The following is an 18,613-nucleotide window of genomic DNA, read 5'->3' on the forward strand; positions in this document are numbered from 1 at the left end:
CATGAATTGGGTTGGATCAATAGGGACACTTTCCTAATTTGGTTTACTAAATTCAAAGAATTTTCTAACCCTTCACTGGAGAAACTAGTTTTGCTCATTTTGGACAAGCATGAACCACATACTAACAGTTTGGGCCTTATTGACCTACCTCGGAAACACAATACCATTTTACAGTGTTTTTCACTGCATACAACACAACACCTTCAGTCCCTATATGTTTCTTTTATGGCCCCTTTGAATGCATACTATGAGCAGGAAGCATGGCCGTGGTTAATTGCCCATCCTATGTGTTGCATCACCATCTACCAAATTGGTGAGCTTCTAAATAGGGCCTTTGCAGGAGCTGCTCTTATGCAAAGTGCCATAAAGGGCTTTGAGAAGACTGGACTACACCCTTTCAATATAAATTTATTCCCCCATCACTTGGATGCTCCATCTGAAACTACCAATAAACCAGAAAACTACTAATAGACAAGAAGAATCACATTCTACAAACTGTCAGCCATCAACTTCTACAGAAGCATCAAACACTGCACAATGTCAGAATTTACCTTCTGGTGCAACAGATGCTGTACAGTTCCAGGACTGTCTCTGCAACCCTCCTGAGACTAGAGTCTAGAAGACCTGATGACAATTTTCCTCAGCCTTCTACATCTGTAATGCCCGATGTTACATGTTCCCGACCTTCAACCTCTGAAGTGCAGAATGAAGAAGGGATTCAAACTCCCATTTCTGGTGCAGCAAGTTCACCACATACGTCATGGGCGCTAAGTCCAGTAGGCCTACAAAAAATACCATTGGAAACAAGTGCACTTCTAATATCACCTAAATTACTAATGTCACTTCCACACAGAAATGAGAGTGTTTATAAGAAAAATGGAAAGAAAAAAGGAAAGATAGCCATTCTCACATCCTCACCTTAGAAATCAGAACTAGAGGGAGAGGAGAAGAAAAAAGAACAGCAAAGGAAAATTAAAGAAGAAAGAATGAAAGCTAAAAACAACAGAGCATTGGGCAAAGATGCTAAAGTACAAGATGTCCAAAGAGAAAGCTTTCTTTTCAATCCAAGCTCAAAATAAAATGTGAAAATAGCACGGTAAAAGAAAAGAAAATGAATGGTAATGATGATGACTTGAATGAGGACAAAGAGGCTTGCATATGCTGCAATGAATTTTATTCTCTCTCAAAGAACAGGTTCAAATGGCTCTGAGCACTATGGGACTCAACTGCTGAGGTCATTAGTCCCCTAGAACTTAGAACTAGTTAAACCTAACTAACCTAAGGACATCACACACATCCATGCCCGAGGCAGGATTCGAACCTGCGACCGTAGCGGTCTCGCGGTTCCAGACTGCAGCGCCAGAACCGCGCGGCCACTTCGGCCGGCTCAAAGAACAGGGAGAGGCGGATTTAATGTCTGAACAGTAAAGGATGGGCCCCACAAGGCTTGTACAAATTGTAAAGAAGAAGATGACAATTTTATTTGTGACTTTTGTTCTTCAAACTTAAATCTAACTCATTTGTTAATTTCTTATTTCATGTTGTTAGCTGTCTCTACGTTTGTACAGCTTTTTTGAGACTTTTGGAATAAACTTTTTTTTTTACATTTAAACCTTATGGGTGTCTGTTTTACACCACTTATGGGGCAAAACTATCATTGTCAAATCCGAGATAAAATTCACAAAAATTAAATCACTTATCATTAATGTGTTATACATGAATACCATACATCTTTGATAAGCACATAATATTAATAACCTCATTTTACAAAATATTTTTAGTGGAAGTCCAATTTTCATAAGATATAAAGTTAACAGGGTGCCACCCTGGTGGTTACCCGGTCACCGTAAGGATGGGTAACCACCTGGATGGCAACTTTATGTTCTCTACTTGACAATAAGGCAGGTCGAAGTCATGGAACAGAATTTGGGCCACAATAGTTTGTTTTAACTGTTATCAGGCAGGATAGAATCATTGTAAGTAAAATTTATTTAGAGTTCACTAATACCACTGATCACATCCTCTAAGTAACATTCTAACTAAATTCATTCATATTGGCTATATTGTCCATAGTTGCTGTACAATTCCCAAGAGTATTTACAGTCACTTGTTACAACTACAAGAAAACGCACTATTTTTCATGAGACATGTTTTGTTTTATTAAGGTAAAGCATCATCAGTGGTGTCAATTTCCACTTGGTTTCTCACCTACATCGGGAAATGCCAACTGCTAGCACATCTTTGGTGTGTGGTTTTTTCTTTTTCTTTCTTTTTTTCCATTAGACACTTATACTTTTAGTCTGATTTATAGTTGCTCTGCAGAACTATGCATTTCTTATGTTTTACACAACACTTTCACACACCACTGTTCTCACTTAGAAGTGTAAAAATAAACAGAAAACAGTGGCGTGTGTAAAACATAAAGAAATGCATAGTTCTACAGACCAACTAAAAAAAAAAAAAAAAAAAAAAAAAAAAAAACACAAAATATGTGCTAGCAGATGGCATTTCCCAATGTAGGCAAGAAACCAAGCGGAAATCATCACCACTGATGATGCTTTACCTCAAAATGTGTCTGGTGGGGGGGGGGGGGGGGGGGGGGCGGCACGCATTTTCTTGTAGTTGCAATGACAGAATGAAAATACCTTCCGAAACATCGTAATTATTTAATTGGCCAACAAAAAGTCTACTTTATGAAGCCCCTTTTCTATTACAAATCACACCAATTTCATTACCTCTTCTAATAATGTTACAAATCAGACATTTCCTTTATTAATTAAATGGCCTGTAAATATGTATTGAGTAATTTTCACATTACATTCTAATTCCTGACATATGGCAGTTTCAGTTACTTGTACCCCTCAAAGCTGTCTTTGAAACGATTCATTCATCAATCTTTGTTAACACCATCACAGTCATAGTCCTGTGTCGAAACTGTAGTCACCATATGATGATGTAAATGTTACATCCAACAATAGAATTGTTAAATAAAATTTAAATATTGAATTGTTATACAAAAATCAAATATTGTTACTTCCTAGAGTTGAGGCCCCTTTCAGATTATAGAATTTCCCCGTAGGGAATTCTTTCAGGAAGGAAGAGGGGAGGAGATTTACAAGGTGCCCCCAGGCACTGAATGTAGGTAATTTTTAATAATAAAAATTTACAAAGAGGCCACCTTTTTTTGTCCATCGCAGAAGCTGATGTGACAACAATTAGCTGGTTCACACTGGAATAGACAGAGCCATCACCAAAGCCGCCTTACCAGTCAAATGACATCACAGGATGTCCTGACTTGTGAGATAGTGGGGTAGTAGGATCTCTGAGCTGCAGCTGAAAAATCTCTCTTATGCTAAATCGCTTAGTTATCTTACCTTTTATTTTCCTGTTTCTTTCAAGGTGGGTCCGACACCCCCTGCCCCTCTCCCCTGGCTATCCACACCATGTAATCAGCCCCCCCCCCTCCCACCCAATAAACAAAACAAACAAAATGATACAGTTTCTATGCGATTGCACGCTTTCTCGGAGTATTTCAGCTATGAAATCTTCATAGGTTATCAGCCAAGTGGCGTAGTCTTCTAGTCGGTTTCAATGGATTGTGTATCCACCATCTTCAGTTTGAAGATTTCATAGCTGCTACGGTTTCTGTTTCTAAACCCGAGTACCTTATATGAACCACAATAAACCTAGATAAATTCAGTTGTAATACAACTTAATGAGCAGAAGGCAAATTGCATTCAAAGCATTTACTAAACATCTAACTCAGTGTCCCATGTCACACTGGGCCCTCTCTTCCACCCGAACTCTTCGGGAAGTCAGAATTGTAAGTGACCCTGATGGGCTTTGTCATTCATCACCAACTGTTTTATTAATTAATACTGAGTCATAGGCATCTGCATAAATTTTTCTGGGGAGGGGAGGGAAACTCAAACTGTCATTTTTTATATAAATTACTTTATCAGTTTTGAGAAGTGACATGCAACAAGAACTCAATTTTGTAGATGACAAAAATGTATTACATTCCAGAGAATTGATGGTTATATGCCCAATATTTATATTTCTTATAGATAGGTTACTTTGATACTTACAGGTACGCACGACTCACAATTATATTCAATGGAAACCGTTTTCTATTAATAAAATGATTATGGGCCTGTGTGGGGTTGTTAGTTCCCCCATATGGCGCCTCCCCTGATGGTGGATAAGGGAAAATCTCCTCGATAGGGGTGGTACTGTGGTAATTAAATACCCAGGGCAAATCAAATACTAACATAGGCATAAACCCATTAGCGTATGTTCTGGCATCCAGCGGCTAGTGGTCGGCACCTGTTCACTTAGCTGGTGCGGCTGCTACAAATGTCGATCTCAACAATCACGTCTAACATCTGTGATCTCCAATACATAGCACCACAATCACCTTAAACTTGAAAAAATCATGATGGAACAACAAGCAAAGTATCAACTCAGCAAGTTACATATTTAACTTTTTCTGTGTTTTCTTAGTAGTCCTGGGATGGATAGGATGTGTGCATTCTGTGTGAGGATGCAGGAGGAACTGACAAAAATTCTAAAATAGCTGAAGCTGATGTAGGTGCTTTTGACTACAGTCAGCTGTCTTCAGACTGCTGCCTCTGGGTGCAGAGGTGGCAGAGCATCTGGCATGTCCCACAGCAAACACCAGGAGCTCCATTGTTAGGCATGTTATGGTGCCTCTGAGGGAAGTAGCATTCACAATTGGAGTGAAATCCAATGTGCACTTGCTATATCTGCCAGGGGACCTCATCCGAGATGTGGAGAAGACCTTGCCTGTAGCTACAGAATGGGCAGTGTGCTGTTGTCTATAAGTTGTGGATCACCTCACTGCCAATGACACCGGTTACTTGGGTTCTAAGGCCATCCTCAGTTCATACGGGCAGCTGGCATTTTAAGTGGTGAAGGCTGCTGGCCTCACAAGCGTGATGCCGAAGCAGAGCTCGCAATTTGCAGCATTGCTCCCAGATTTGATTGAGGTCCTTTGGTTTGGAGCCGAGTGGAGGGTATCAACCAAAGGCTTCATCGACTGTGATGGTCTTGGCTTCAGGTTTCGGGACCTTTGTTATTGGCTTGAGATTTGTAGGACTCCCTTTGACAGGTCAGGGGTGCACCATACAAATGAAGCAGCTAATCGGGCAGCAAAGTACTTGTGGAGTGCACGTGGATTTTCTTTAGTCTAAGCAGTAGTTTTTTAGTGGTACTCTGATGAACACTCACCAGTGAGATCAGACCGTGTTCAGAGTAAAGGTATTTTGACTGTCAAAATTTTATCAGTAAATTGTCAAAGTGCTTGTAAGAAAAAGTTCCCAAATTTACTGCCCTCTAGGAAATTTGTCAAACTGAAATTATTCTTGGGACCAAGAGCTGGTTGAAACCTTAAATAGAAAGCTCTGAGACATTTAGCGACTTACATCGGAAAGACAGATTAGATGCCATAAAAGAAGAAGTGTTCACTGTAGTTGAAAAAAATTTGACTGAGTGTGACTGAAGTTATCTGGGCATGCATAACAGTTCTAAGTGGAATCAAGGATTGTCAGATGTTCTTACCACCCATCTTATCTGCTGCAACAGTTTTAGTGTTATTAAAAGGAAGTCTACACTCAGTATGGCGGAAATACCCAGATCACGCAATAATAGTTGGAGGCTACTTTAACCTACTGCGTATAGACTGCGATGGCTATGGATTCATTACAGAGGGTACAGAAAGACAGTCTTGTAAAGTAATTTTGAACATGTTTTCCGCAAACTCTTGAGCAGATAGTTAAACAGCCCACATGCAATGGAAATATTTTAGACCCTGTAGCTACAAACATACTGGACCTTATCGATACTGTCAGTACAGAGACAGGGATGAGTAATCATGATATCATAACAATGGCTACTGAAGTTATAAAATCAATCAAGAAGGGTAGGAGAGTATTTTTGCTAGAAACAGCAGATAAGCAGTTGCTAGCATCCCACTTAGACAACGAATTGGCATCATTTAATTCCAGTATGATGAAAGTACAGAAATTATGGGTGAAGTTTAAACCAATTGTAAATCTCACTCTGGAGTATGTGGATTACGGGCATGGAAAGACCCACAGTGATTTAATAACAAACTTTGGAAAATGGTGATGAAGCAAAGACTGTTGCACTCTTGGTTCAAAAGAGAATACACAAATGACAGACAAAAGTCAGTAGAGATTTATGGATCTGTAGAAAGATAAATGCCTGAAGCAGACAACTACTACACCATCCTACCTTAGTGAAGGGTCTAGCCAAGAACCCGAAAAAATTCTGGTGCTATGTAAAAGATGTAAGCAGTTTGAAGGCTTCTACCCACTCACTCTTTGACTCATCTAGTGTGGCAATAGAAGATTTCAGAAGGAAAGCTGAAGTTTTAATTTTGTGTTTAAGAAGTCTTTCATGTAGGAGAATCATACAAACATACCACTGTTTGACCATCCCACAGACTCCCGTACGGAGGACATAGTAGTATGCATCTGCATACCTGGCATACAGAACCAACTGAAGGAGTTGGAAACAAATAACTCACCAGGTCCAGATTGAATCCCAGTTCAGTTTTAAAAAGACTACTCTACAGCATTGGCCCCTTACGTAGGTTGCACTTATTGCCAACCTCTTGTACAGGGCAAAGTCTCAAGTGACTGGAAAAAAGTGCAGATGACTCCTCTATATAAGAAGGGTAACAGACTGGATCTGCAAAATTACAGACCTATATCTTTAACATGGTTTGCTGTAGAATCTATGGACATATTCTCAGTTCAAATATAATAAATTTCCTTGACATGGAAAACCTTATGTCCACAAATTAGCATGGTTTTGGAAAGCATCACCCATGCGAAACTCAGCTTGCCCATGTTTCAAATCATATCCTGTAAACTATGGATGACGGGGCAGAACCCATATTCCTTCATTTTAGAAAAGCACTTGACATGGTGCCCCATTGCAGACTGTTAACGAAGGTACTTTGTATGAGCCTATGGAGTATGTTCCAAGAAGTGCGAGTAACTAAGATTTCTTAAGCAATAGGACCCAGTAATTTTGTCCTTGATGACAAGTGTTCATCAGAGACAAAGGTTTCATCACGAGTGACCGTGGAAGTTTGATAGGACTGCTATTATTCTCTACATACATAAATGATCGGACAGTTAAGGTGAGCAGCAATCTGCAGCTTTTTGCTGATGATGCTGTGGCATATGGGAAGACGCTGTCTTTGAGTGACTGTCTGAGGGTACAGGATGACTTATGCACAATTTCTAGATGGTGTCATGAATGGCACCTTGCTGTAAATGTAGAATAATGTAAGTAAATGCAGATGAGTAGAAAAAACAATCGCATAATGTTTGGATGCAGCATTAATAGTGTGGTCCTGGACACAATCACATCAATTAAATACCTAGGTGTAATGTTGCAAAGTGATCTGAAAAGGAACGAGCATATAAGGATTGCAGTGGAGAAGGCAAATGGTCGACTTCAGTTTATTGGCAGAGTTTTAGGAAAGTGTGGTTCATCTGTTCAGGAGACTGCATATAGAACATTAGTGGGATTCATTCACAAGTACTGTTCGAGTGTGTGGGATCCTCACCAGGTTGGATTAAAGAAAGACATTGAAGTAATTCAGGGGTAAGCTGCTAGATTTTTTACCGGTACATTCGATCAACATGCAAGTATTAGAGAGATGCTTCAGTAACTCAAATGGGAAACCACAGAGGGAAGGCACATTCTTTTCAAGGAATGCTATTGAGAAAATTGAAGCTGAGTGCATAACTATCCTACTGCCACCAATGTACATTTCACATAAGGACCACAAACAAAAGATAAGAGAAACTAGGGCTAATACAGAGGCATACAGACAGTAATTTTTCCCTCACTCTGTAAGTGAAAGAGGCTGGGAAATAATCAGTAGTGGCAGAACACACCCACTGCCCCACACCATATGGTAGCTTGTGGAGTGTGTGTGTGTAGATGTACATGAACTCTTCAAGGTCCGTCTCCGTTATGTCCGAGCAGGTAACCACACTTTTACAAAAGTACATACTTGGTTTAACGTGGCAGTTTCAACTAGAAGTGTTCAATTATGAAGTCATTTAACACTTTAGAGGTGAGTATCTTCCTCATGGTCCAGGCAATGAAGCCAAGGGCCCCATTCTTCGAAACACACATTGTTCCACCAGTGCATGTAATGTTGCTCTCTGAAATATGCCCAGAGTTTACGGTAGAATGGGTCTGGCAGAGCTGGCCAGTCCCCAGCTTTGGAAACTACAGCTGCCATACCCATACCTAATCACTGTTGGCAGAGCTCCATGGAGGGGGGATGGGGGGGAACAGCCCTTCCTTCCCCAAGTTGTGGGACACTATTCATAAGGACCCTCTGCTGAGGCCTGCCCAGCTCAGGTGACCCTACCAGTAGCTACGCTACCATCAGCGTAGACCTCAGCCTCATTGAGACACTCAAAATGTCCCCCCATCCCGCACTGAAGGTGCCTACAGTAAAGCGTTGCCACCCCCCCCCCCCCTCCCCAAGGCGAGGGAGTCCTGATGTCCCTGGACAATGGACATTTACTACTTGGTTCGAGTGGGGAGCTAGCAGCTAAAGCATCAGCAGTGTGATTCTTGTGTTGTTAGGGGGCTCAACCAAAATGGTACATACCAACCCCACCACATCAGATGGGCTACTGCGTTGGCTTTGAAGTACATGTAAGAGTCTATGCAGGTACTATGTGCAGCTGATCTTTAACACTGCGTGCAGTAGTTGCTATTTAAGGTGTTCTTTCCCAGTCGGTCCACACAACAGAAAAACTTGGAACATGAAGGTCAAAACCAGAGGGGAATCAATAATTACTTCAGTCTAATGGAGATGAATGAATGAATATTCCAAGAAAGGAATGCAAAACCTTGGAAATAGCTGGGTCGACATCAAAGCTGCCACCATGAGAGAGGGAGTAAGAGATGAGAGATGGATGCACAGGAGAGGAACTGGGTGCTGCAATAGCTTTGGGTCCCGTGCTCACTATGTACTACTCATGAAAGAGTGAGAGGAAGCATAATGTAAAGACCACACTATACCTTCCAGATACACATTTTAATTTGTGTAGTAAGGAAATCACTCTTGATAGATTAAGGCACGACTGCCTTGTGTGTGCATACCATTTCAGTTGTGGGTCCAAAGAATCCCTAGTAGTCACAAAGATTCACTCATTTATATTTCACTTAGTGCATACAGTAGTACATAGTTTCAATTTTATTCATTTCATTTCTATGTAGCCACTGTGCAGATCTACCTACTATTAACAGTGTTTCCCCTTTCACTTCATTTATACTGGGATCAGTCATTACAAGTATTCCATCATAAAAGTACATAGTAATAAACATCCAACTGTAAACCTAATATGGATTCTCTTTGTTTAAAAGATATTATTTAATGCATGCAGTCTCAGGACTAATGGACTAAAATCTTATTTATGCCATGCCAATTTAAAACTGTTGGACCTAATTTATGTAAACCATATGAAACGTTGTAATAGAGTTAACTCCAAGCTTGAAACATTATGCCAATTAAATAATTATCAGTGATATTTTACTGAAAGTTCCATATAATTACTGTGAATTAGACTTTGTCAAACTGCTTTCATACACCATTTCCAATACTCTAATATAAAAAGCAATTACACATTATATGAAAGATTGCTCATGACCAATTAGAAAAGCAACATCAAAACAGCAACAGACAGTCAGAGGGGAAACTTACCGGACTGCGTCCTCCAATGACAAAACTAATCTGACCAGTTGGATATGTAGGAACTGATACAGTGGCACAAGCTGCTGTTTCAAACACATTCCTACAGTGATCCAGTGTTTTGGCAAGGCAGTCTATATTTGTCCACACAGTACCTGCTTGCGAACAAACAATACCATCTGGTTTTAAGGCCTTGTACATAAGTTCAAAATATTCCTGTTGAAATAAGGACACAGCAGGACCTGGAAAAAAGACAAATTTCATTTGGTGGTAATAGCACACAAATTAGCAATTTTCATTCATTTTACTGAAATTTTAGTCAGTACATAGTAGCTCCCCTATAAATGTTGAAAAACAATTATTTCTCCCAAAGTGTACCTTACCTTATGTGACAGCTTCACATAAATAGTGCAACATGCAATTTTAGTATATTTACTATTTTTAAATGTAATACAAAAAAAATCAATCAAAAACTCTGTTGTTGTATAACAAAATTAATTGTAAAAAATATACATAAAAATATCAAGTACTTCTAAAACAGTATGGAAAATACCCTATCCTCATCACTACATACATTCTAATTATTAATTATTATTTCTTTCCTTTCTCAGACGTTATGTCTGGTTAAAAATGGAAAGGGCCACAGACCTTGATCAAGCGTGACTTCCTTTTAACTGTACGGTATATGTTACATTGCATTTAGGAACTTTCGGGCAATTGAACAAGTGTCAATAATTACAGATTTCTGTAGTTGTATATATAAGTTTGGATGTAGCTGTATTGTATTGATGTACTGGTGGATATTGTGTGGTATGACTCCTGTAGTTGATAGTATAATTGGTATAATGTCAACTTTATCCTGATGCCACATGTCCTTGACTTCCTCAGCCAGTTGGGTGTATTTTTCAATTTTTTCTCCTGTTTTCTTCTGTATATTTGTTGTATTGGGTATGGATATTTCGATTAGTTGTGTTAATTTCTTCTTTTTATTGGTGAGTGTGATGTCAGGTTTGTTATGTGGTGGTGTTTTATCTGTTATAATGGTTCTGTTCCAGTGTAATTTGTATTCATCATTCTCCAGTACATTTTGTGGTGCATACTTGTATGTGGGAACATGTTTTATAAGTTTATGTTGTAAGGCAAGCTGTTGATGTATTATTTTTGCTACATTGTCATGTTTTCTGGGGTATTCTGTATTTGCTAGTATTGTACATCCGCTTGTGATGTGATCTACTGTTTCTATTTGTTGTTTGCAAAGTCTGCATTTATCTGTTGTGGTATTGGGATCTTTAATAATATGCTTGCTGTAATATCTGGTGTTTATTGTTTGATCCTGTATTGCAATCATGAATCCTTCCGTCTCACTGTATATATTGCCTTTTCTTAGCCATGTGTTGGATGCGTCTTGATCGATGTGTGGCTGTGTTAGATGATACGGGTGATTGCCATGTAGTATTTTCTTTTTCCAATTTACTTTCTTCGTACCTGTTGATGTTATGTGATCTAAAGGGTTATAGAAGTGGTTATGAAATTGCAGTGGTGTAGCTGATGTATTTATATGAGTGATTGCTTTGTGTATTTTGCTAGTTTCTGCTTGTTCTATAAAGAATTTTCTTAAATTGTCTACCTGTCCATAATGTAGGTTTTTTATGTCGATAAATCCCCTTCCTCCTTCCTTTCTGCTTAATGTGAATCTTTCTGTTGCTGAATGTATGTGATGTATTCTATATTTGTGGTATTGTGATCGTGTAAGTGTATTGAGTGCTTCTAGGTCTGTGTTACTCCATTTCACTACTCCAAATGAGTAGGTCAATATTGGTATAGCATAAGTATTTATAGCTTTTGTCTTGTTTCTTGCTGTCAATTCTGTTTTCAGTATTTTTGTTAGTCTTTGTCTATATTTTTCTTTTAGTTCTTCTTTAATATTTGTATTATCTATTCCTATTTTTTGTCTGTATCCTAGATATTTATAGGCATCTGTTTTTTCCATCGCTTCTATGCAGTCGCTGTGGTTATCCAATATGTAATCATCTTGTTTAGTGTGTTTTCCTTTGACTATGCTATTTTTCTTACATTTGTCTGTTCCAAAAGCCATATTTATATCATTGCTGAATACTTCTGTTATCTTTAGTAATTGGTTGAGTTGTTGATTTGTTGCTGCCAGTAGTTTTAGATCATCCATGTATAGCAGATGTGTGATTTTGTGTGGGTATGTTCCAGTAATATTGTATCCATAATTTGTATTATTTAGTATGTTGGATAGTGGGTTCAGAGCAAGGCAGAACCAGAAAGGACTTAATGAGTCTCCTTGGTATATTCCACGCGTAATCTGTATTGGCTGTGATGTGATATTATTTGAATTTGTTTGGAAATTAAGTGTGGTTTTCCAATTTTTCATTACTATGTTTAGGAACTGTATCAATTTAGGATCTACTTTGTATATTTACAATATTTGTAGTAACCACGAGTGGGGTACACTATCAAAAGCTTTTTGGTAATCAATGTATGCATAGTGTAGCGACCTTTGTTTAGTTTTAGCTTAATATGTCACTTCTGCATCTATTATCAGTTGCTCTTTACATCCTCATGCTCCTTTGCAACAGCCTTTTTGTTCTTCGTTTATAATTTTGTTCTGTGTTGTATGTGTCATTAATTTCTGTGTAATGACTGAAGTTAATATTTTGTATATTGTTGGTAGGCATGTTATGGGGCGATATTTAGCTGGGTTTGCTTTGTCTGCTTGATCGTTAGGTTTCAGATAAGTTATTCCATGTGTAAGTGTATCAGGGAATGTGTATGGGTCTGCAATGTAACTTAAATAATTTAGTTAGATGTGAATGTGTTGAGGTTAATTTCTTTAGCCAGAAATTTGCAATTTTATCTTTTCCAGGGGCTTTCAAATTGTGAGTAGAATTAATTGCTTGGGTGACTTCATGTTGCAAAATTATCACTTCAGGAATTTGTGGTATCATCTTGTATGTATCTGTTTCTGCTTGTATCCACCGTGCATGCCTGTTATGTTGTACCGGGTTTGACCATATGTTGCTCCAGAAGTGTTCCATGTCTGTTATGTTTGGTGGATTGTCTATTTTAATGTGTGTGTTATCTATTGTCTGGTAAAATTTCTTTTGGTTTGTCTTGAATGTTTGGTTTTGTTTCCTTCTATTTTCACTTTTTTTGTATCTTCTAAGTCTTTTGGCCAATGCTTGTAATTTCTGCTTCTTTTCATCTAATTGCTCTATCGCTTCTTGTTGTGAGATTTTACCTAACCTTTTTCGTTTTTTTTCTGACATTTCATTTCTTATAAATTGTGTTAGCTGTCCGGTGTCTTTTCTCAGTTTTTCTATTCGGATCTGTAGCCTGTGTTGCCATGCTGGTTTTGTGGGTTTCTTCTGTGTGTTGGTTGGTTATGATCTCTGCCTAGTGTGTATATTTAGTGTAGTGAGTGCTCCTATATAAACCAGTAGTTGTAACTCTTCCATAGTTGTGTTTTCATTTATTTTGTTGCGTATGATTGTGTTGATAGTTTTTATTGTTGTTTCGACTTGTGGGTTATTTGGCAGTCTATGCAAGAATGGTCTAATGTCTGTATTTGTGTCTTTGTATTCTATATATGTCAGCTGAAATTTTTACATGTGTGTCACTTCGTGTTCTATTTGTGCTTGTTCTGGTGGCTGTCTTAAGATTTTGTTTTCCTCCGACTGTTTAATTGATGCGTGTTTTTCTTTGTTTGTTTGCTCTGGGATGTTTGAGTCCATTACTGTATTTTCTTCTGATTGCACATTATTTTGTTCCAGTATTTGTTGTAGTTTGATGTTTTCTAATTCTGACTGGGGTATCATGTTATTTTTGATTATTACACGGATCTGATCAGCTAGTCGTCGTTCTGTTAAAAATTTTAATTCTGGGTATCTGGTAATAAATGTTGTGTATACTTGTGATCTGTATCCAGTTGTGTTTGTTCCTAGGTTTGTTGCTTGGTAATAACAGAACATGAGGTGTCAATTAACTTCATCTGACCATCTCATCCTCTGTCTTTGTTTTCCTTCTAGGGTGGCTGCAGGAAGCATATCCTGCAAAACACCTCTATTTGGATTTGAATCATTTTCCAGTTGGCTAGCAGTGTCGTTACCATTGTGGGCGGGCATAGGGTTCAAGCGTCGTCCCCGACCATGACGGCGCTTGTCCGAGGCTTCTTTAGTTCTGTCCTGAACCAACTAATCACACTAAAAGGGGGTTAGCCCTATTAGTGGTTTGTTCTTTTCGTCGCCTTTTACGACTGGCAGAACATACCAGAGGCCTATTCTTTTCCCGGGCCTCCACGGGAATTATTATTATTATTATTATTATTATTATTATTGGGATTTCCAATAGCGTCAACAGCACGATTGTTGGAGCCTTTATCCTCATAATGAATAAGCCAATAGAAGAGTTTTGTGAATAATATGTCTAAAGTGGAATCAAGAGCTGTGACTGTCCCAAGAAATATCCTACAAAGATTGTCAACTTAGCTGTGAAGCAAATTGGGAAAGGATATCATGGAAAGTCATTCAGTGTGACAAATAACAGATTTCACATATAGGGAGATACTATTTGAGATTTGGAGTTTATACCTGCACTGGGTTGAAACTGGGCTGGGCCTTTCCTAGTCACATTACCAACAAGAAACTGATGGTAGAAGAGGAATAAGAGGCACCAGCTTTCTGCATATTCAATAATGAACCTGACAGCTGCCGCATTAGATTCTGTGTCCTTTCCCTACTGAGTGATTTGAGCTTGTTTTCCAATTCTGGACTTATTTATTCTATTTCTATTATTTTTGCAGTCATACAATGGTTTAACTTAAAAATGTACCTTATATTCTTTGAAGAGGCTACTTCTGAAGAAACAAATTAGTACTCCAGCCTTCATTTTATTATCTCTCATTTGAGTGCCATCATGGTCAACATGTATGTGGAATGACAACTTTGTTACATTCATTGAGTTTGCACAGAATCAAAAATTTTAAGCTTCTTTGACAACTTAGCACATAACATATCGCTTCTGAATTCACTGAACATTCCTTGCATAGCTTGATTTGTATTTACTTTGATTTCACTCAGATTTTGTTGTTCAGCAAAGATTCAAATTCATTTGAATGGGCTGCTTTCATACCACCTTTCTAATATTACTACTGAATAATCTGAATATCTCCCAGGGCACCAACTAATTTATAACATGGCCTACAATACAAAGCAGAATGTTTGATGATGACTGCTCAGGAGATTTTTCAATTTTCCTATTGCATTTCATAAGCAGCACCAGTTTTTGTTTGACAACAGTGACTAATGATTCAATAATAGAATATACCAGTAAACCCTCAATTCTTTTTAAATATTTAAACTCTCATATATTAAACAGCTTCAAATCATCATCTTACTTTCTAAATGAGTTAATGTGTTGACTTAAAGTATGTAAGTGAGAAAAACTTTAGAAAAGGTTTGAAATTGTGCTTAAAGTTTGTTGGCGGCTGCTAAGAGCTGCTAATGCTTCCTTATTTTAACAGGAATATTTTGAACTTATGTATAAGGCCTTAAAAGCAGATGGCATTGTTTGTTCGCAAGCGGGTACTGTGTGGGCAAATATAGAATGCTCTGCCAAGACAATGTATCACTGTAGGAATGTGTTTGAAACAGCAACATGTACCACTGTATCAGTTCCTACATATCCGACTGGTGTTTGAGGAGACCAAACAGCTAAGGTCGTCAATCTCCTATTCACCCCCAGGACAAAAGCAGTTTTCTTTTATCACTATGTGGGAAGTGTCAGTACAAACAAGTTTTGAAAAGACTAAGTTACATGTAAGGTTCGCTGCAAGTCTCTAAGTGCTCTCATTCTCAAATACTGGATGAATCAAGTCTGAGTATTTGCATGCCATCAGTTACACTGTCTCAAGACAAAAACAGAGTTTCTAACTGTAATACTTGTCTTAAACTTTTAACAAAAGATATCTCTTAGTGAGTATTGTTTTGTTTCGTTTTGGGGCGCAAAAACAACTGGAGTCATACGTGCCCAAGCCAAACTATAGAACACGAAGACAGAGAGAAGTTAAGAAATGAATGTATGTCAATGCCAATTGACTTAAAAGAAGATAGCTAAAAACAGGAATATGGAGAAACAGCTACAAAAGACACCATACAGAAAAGGAGGTCCAAACTAAAAATTAAATGGCCTTCACCATATTACTTTGACGGATGAAACGTAAAACACAGTCAACAGCCCAATCGTCATTTGCTAAAATGGCCAATAACTTAGATAGCAAACCCAAGTGGGAACGTAAACGGTTAAAAAATGGGTATTCCATCAGGAAGTGGTGGACAGTTAAAACTTGGGCAGAATGTGTAAAAAGTGGTGGGGGAGCGCCACTTGCCAAATGACAATTGGTAAAAAGGCAGTACCCAATACGCAACCTAGTTAAAATGACCTCCTCCCGGAGGGAGGGCAGAGAGGAGGTTGTCCAAGCTGCTGGGAGAGGCTTCATGATCCAGAGCTTATTCCCATGAAGGGAGGACCAATGGTGATGACAAAGGGACATCACCTCCTGTCAGATAGCGAGCGATCATTGGAGGGAATAGAGGAACTAGCGGGCTGAGGTATAAGGTTTGGAACCTTGGTAGCAGTGTCAGCAGCCTCATTTCCTGGCAGACCTACATGACCAGGAACCCAGATAAACTTCACAGTGGCTCACCAGAGTGAGCAAGTGACAGTTTTCCTGTACCTGTTGCAGTGTACAGTGCACATAGACTTTGAAGGGTGCTGAGAGACTCTGCGGAGAGGACACAATTGAAAAGTCTGTGTCACCGGATGTACTCTGTGGCCTGATACAGGGCGAAGAGCTCAGCTGTAAGTACTGACCAGTGTGCTGGAAGCAGATATTGAAAGATGTGGGCGCCAATGACAAAGGCACACCTGACACCAAGGTCACTCCGAGAACCATCAGTGTACACGAAGATACTATCACTAAGTTCCATGCAAAGGTCGTGAAACTGAAGGCGATAGAGCAAGACTGGAGTAGTGTCCCTATGAAGCGAATGAGGGCCAAGATGAATACAGGCCACTTCATGAAGCCAAGGTGGTGAATGGTTCACACCCATCGGTGAAGTGGCAGGTAGTGTGAAGTTAAGCCACCAGAGCAGGTGCCAAAAGCGGACTCCAGGAGGTAACAGAGAAGAGGCATGCACCCCATACTGGCGATCAAAGGAATCATCGAAGGAGGCGGCATAGGACGGGTGGCCACACATGGCAGACAAAAGGAATGCATGCCTACTGAGGAGAAAGTCACAGTGGTAGGACAGTGGTAGTTTAGCAGCTTCAGCACACAGACTCATTCGGGCTAGTGTAAAAGGCACCAGTGGCCAAACAGATGCCAAGATGGTGGATAATATTAGATGGCATAAGAGGGACAGACGTGCAGGCACATAAACAAAGCACACATAATATAGTTTCAAAAGGAAAAGGGACCGGTACAAACTGTGGAGGGTGATTCGATCTGCACCCCAGGAAGTACTGTTGAGTGCACGTAGGACATTGAGGAACAGCGTACAGCGGGCTGCCAGGTAAGACACATGGGAGGACCAAGAGAGTTTCCTATTGAGCATGAGCCCCAGAAATTTCATAGTGTCAATGAATGGAAGAGCAACACGGCCACGATGTAAAGATGGTGGGGCAAACCAATAGCGCAGCCAGGAATTCATACAGACAGTTTTGTTAGTGGAAAAATTATGCTCCAGGAGTAAAGACGATGAAGACATCGCTAATGACGCCGCTCAGTGACACAGGCCCATGGAGAACTGTATTAGATGGCAAAATCGTCAACAAAAAGGGCGCCGGAGATGCCTGGTGGGAGAAAGGCCATTATAAGGTTAATGGCAATAGCAAAGAGGATGACACTCAAGACGGAACCCTGAAGCATGCATAAAGGTGTCTGACAAGGTAGAACTCACACGTGCCTTGAAAACTCTGTCTTTTAAAAATTCCTCAGGTAAACAGGGCAAGCAGCTGCGAAAGCCTCACACGTAGAGTACGGAGGATACCAGTTCTCCAGCAGGTGTCGTAGGCTTTCTCCAAATCAAAAACATTAATGACATGGGTGGACAAAGTAAACAGATGGTCAACGGCAAATGGTGTGCTGGAAATCCATACTGTGCAGTCAATAGTATACTGCGAGACTTGAGTCACCATACCAGCCGGGCATGAATCATATGTTCCATCACCTTGCAAACACAGCTGGTAAGAGATGGGGCAGTAGCTAGAAGGAAGGTTTTTGTCCTTGCCGGGCTTAGGTATGGGTATGATGGTGGTTTCATGCCAACATCTGGGAAATGTGCCCTCTACCCAGATGCGGTTCTATGTATTAAGCAGAAAGTGCTTGCCTACAAGAGACAGGTGCTGCAACATCTGAATGTGGACAGCATCTGGACCTGGGGCAGAGGGTCAAGATGAACTGTGAGCATGATCTAGCTCGCTCATAGTAAAGGCTGTAGCACTCATGATTCTGAGAAGAGAAGGGTATCTCCCGAGCCTCCTCCAATCTTTACCGATGGAGGAGGGCAGGGTGATAGTGTGAAGAGCTCGAAATATCCACAAAATGGTGGCCCAAGGCGTTAGAGATAGCAACAGGGTCCACAATGACCGTCTGCTACTGTCAGACCAGAAACTGGCAAATGAATCTTCGTCACAGAGATCAGTCGGAGGTGGCCCACACAACAGAGGAAGGAGTAGAGAATGTTAAAAGAACTTGTGAATGAATACAGCTAGTTTTTTGCCATCCTGAAGAATGTGATGGCACTTTGCACACAT

The 18,613-nt window shown here is 39.7% G+C and overlaps 1 protein-coding gene across 1 annotated transcript in view; it reads right to left on the bottom strand.

Annotated features, from left to right (window-relative positions):
• The window catches only part of LOC124721644 (spermidine synthase), a 53,303-nt gene that overhangs the window by 27,217 nt on the left and 7,473 nt on the right, over positions 1-18,613 (bottom strand). The window contains exon 4 of the mRNA XM_047246707.1: positions 9,788-10,017. Coding sequence (XP_047102663.1) covers positions 9,788-10,017 — 230 coding nt within the window. The remainder of the gene's footprint in view (positions 1-9,787; positions 10,018-18,613) is intronic.

Source organism: Schistocerca piceifrons, chromosome X (genome assembly GCF_021461385.2).
Source record: "Schistocerca piceifrons isolate TAMUIC-IGC-003096 chromosome X, iqSchPice1.1, whole genome shotgun sequence".
Lineage (NCBI taxonomy): Eukaryota > Metazoa > Arthropoda > Insecta > Orthoptera > Acrididae > Schistocerca > Schistocerca piceifrons.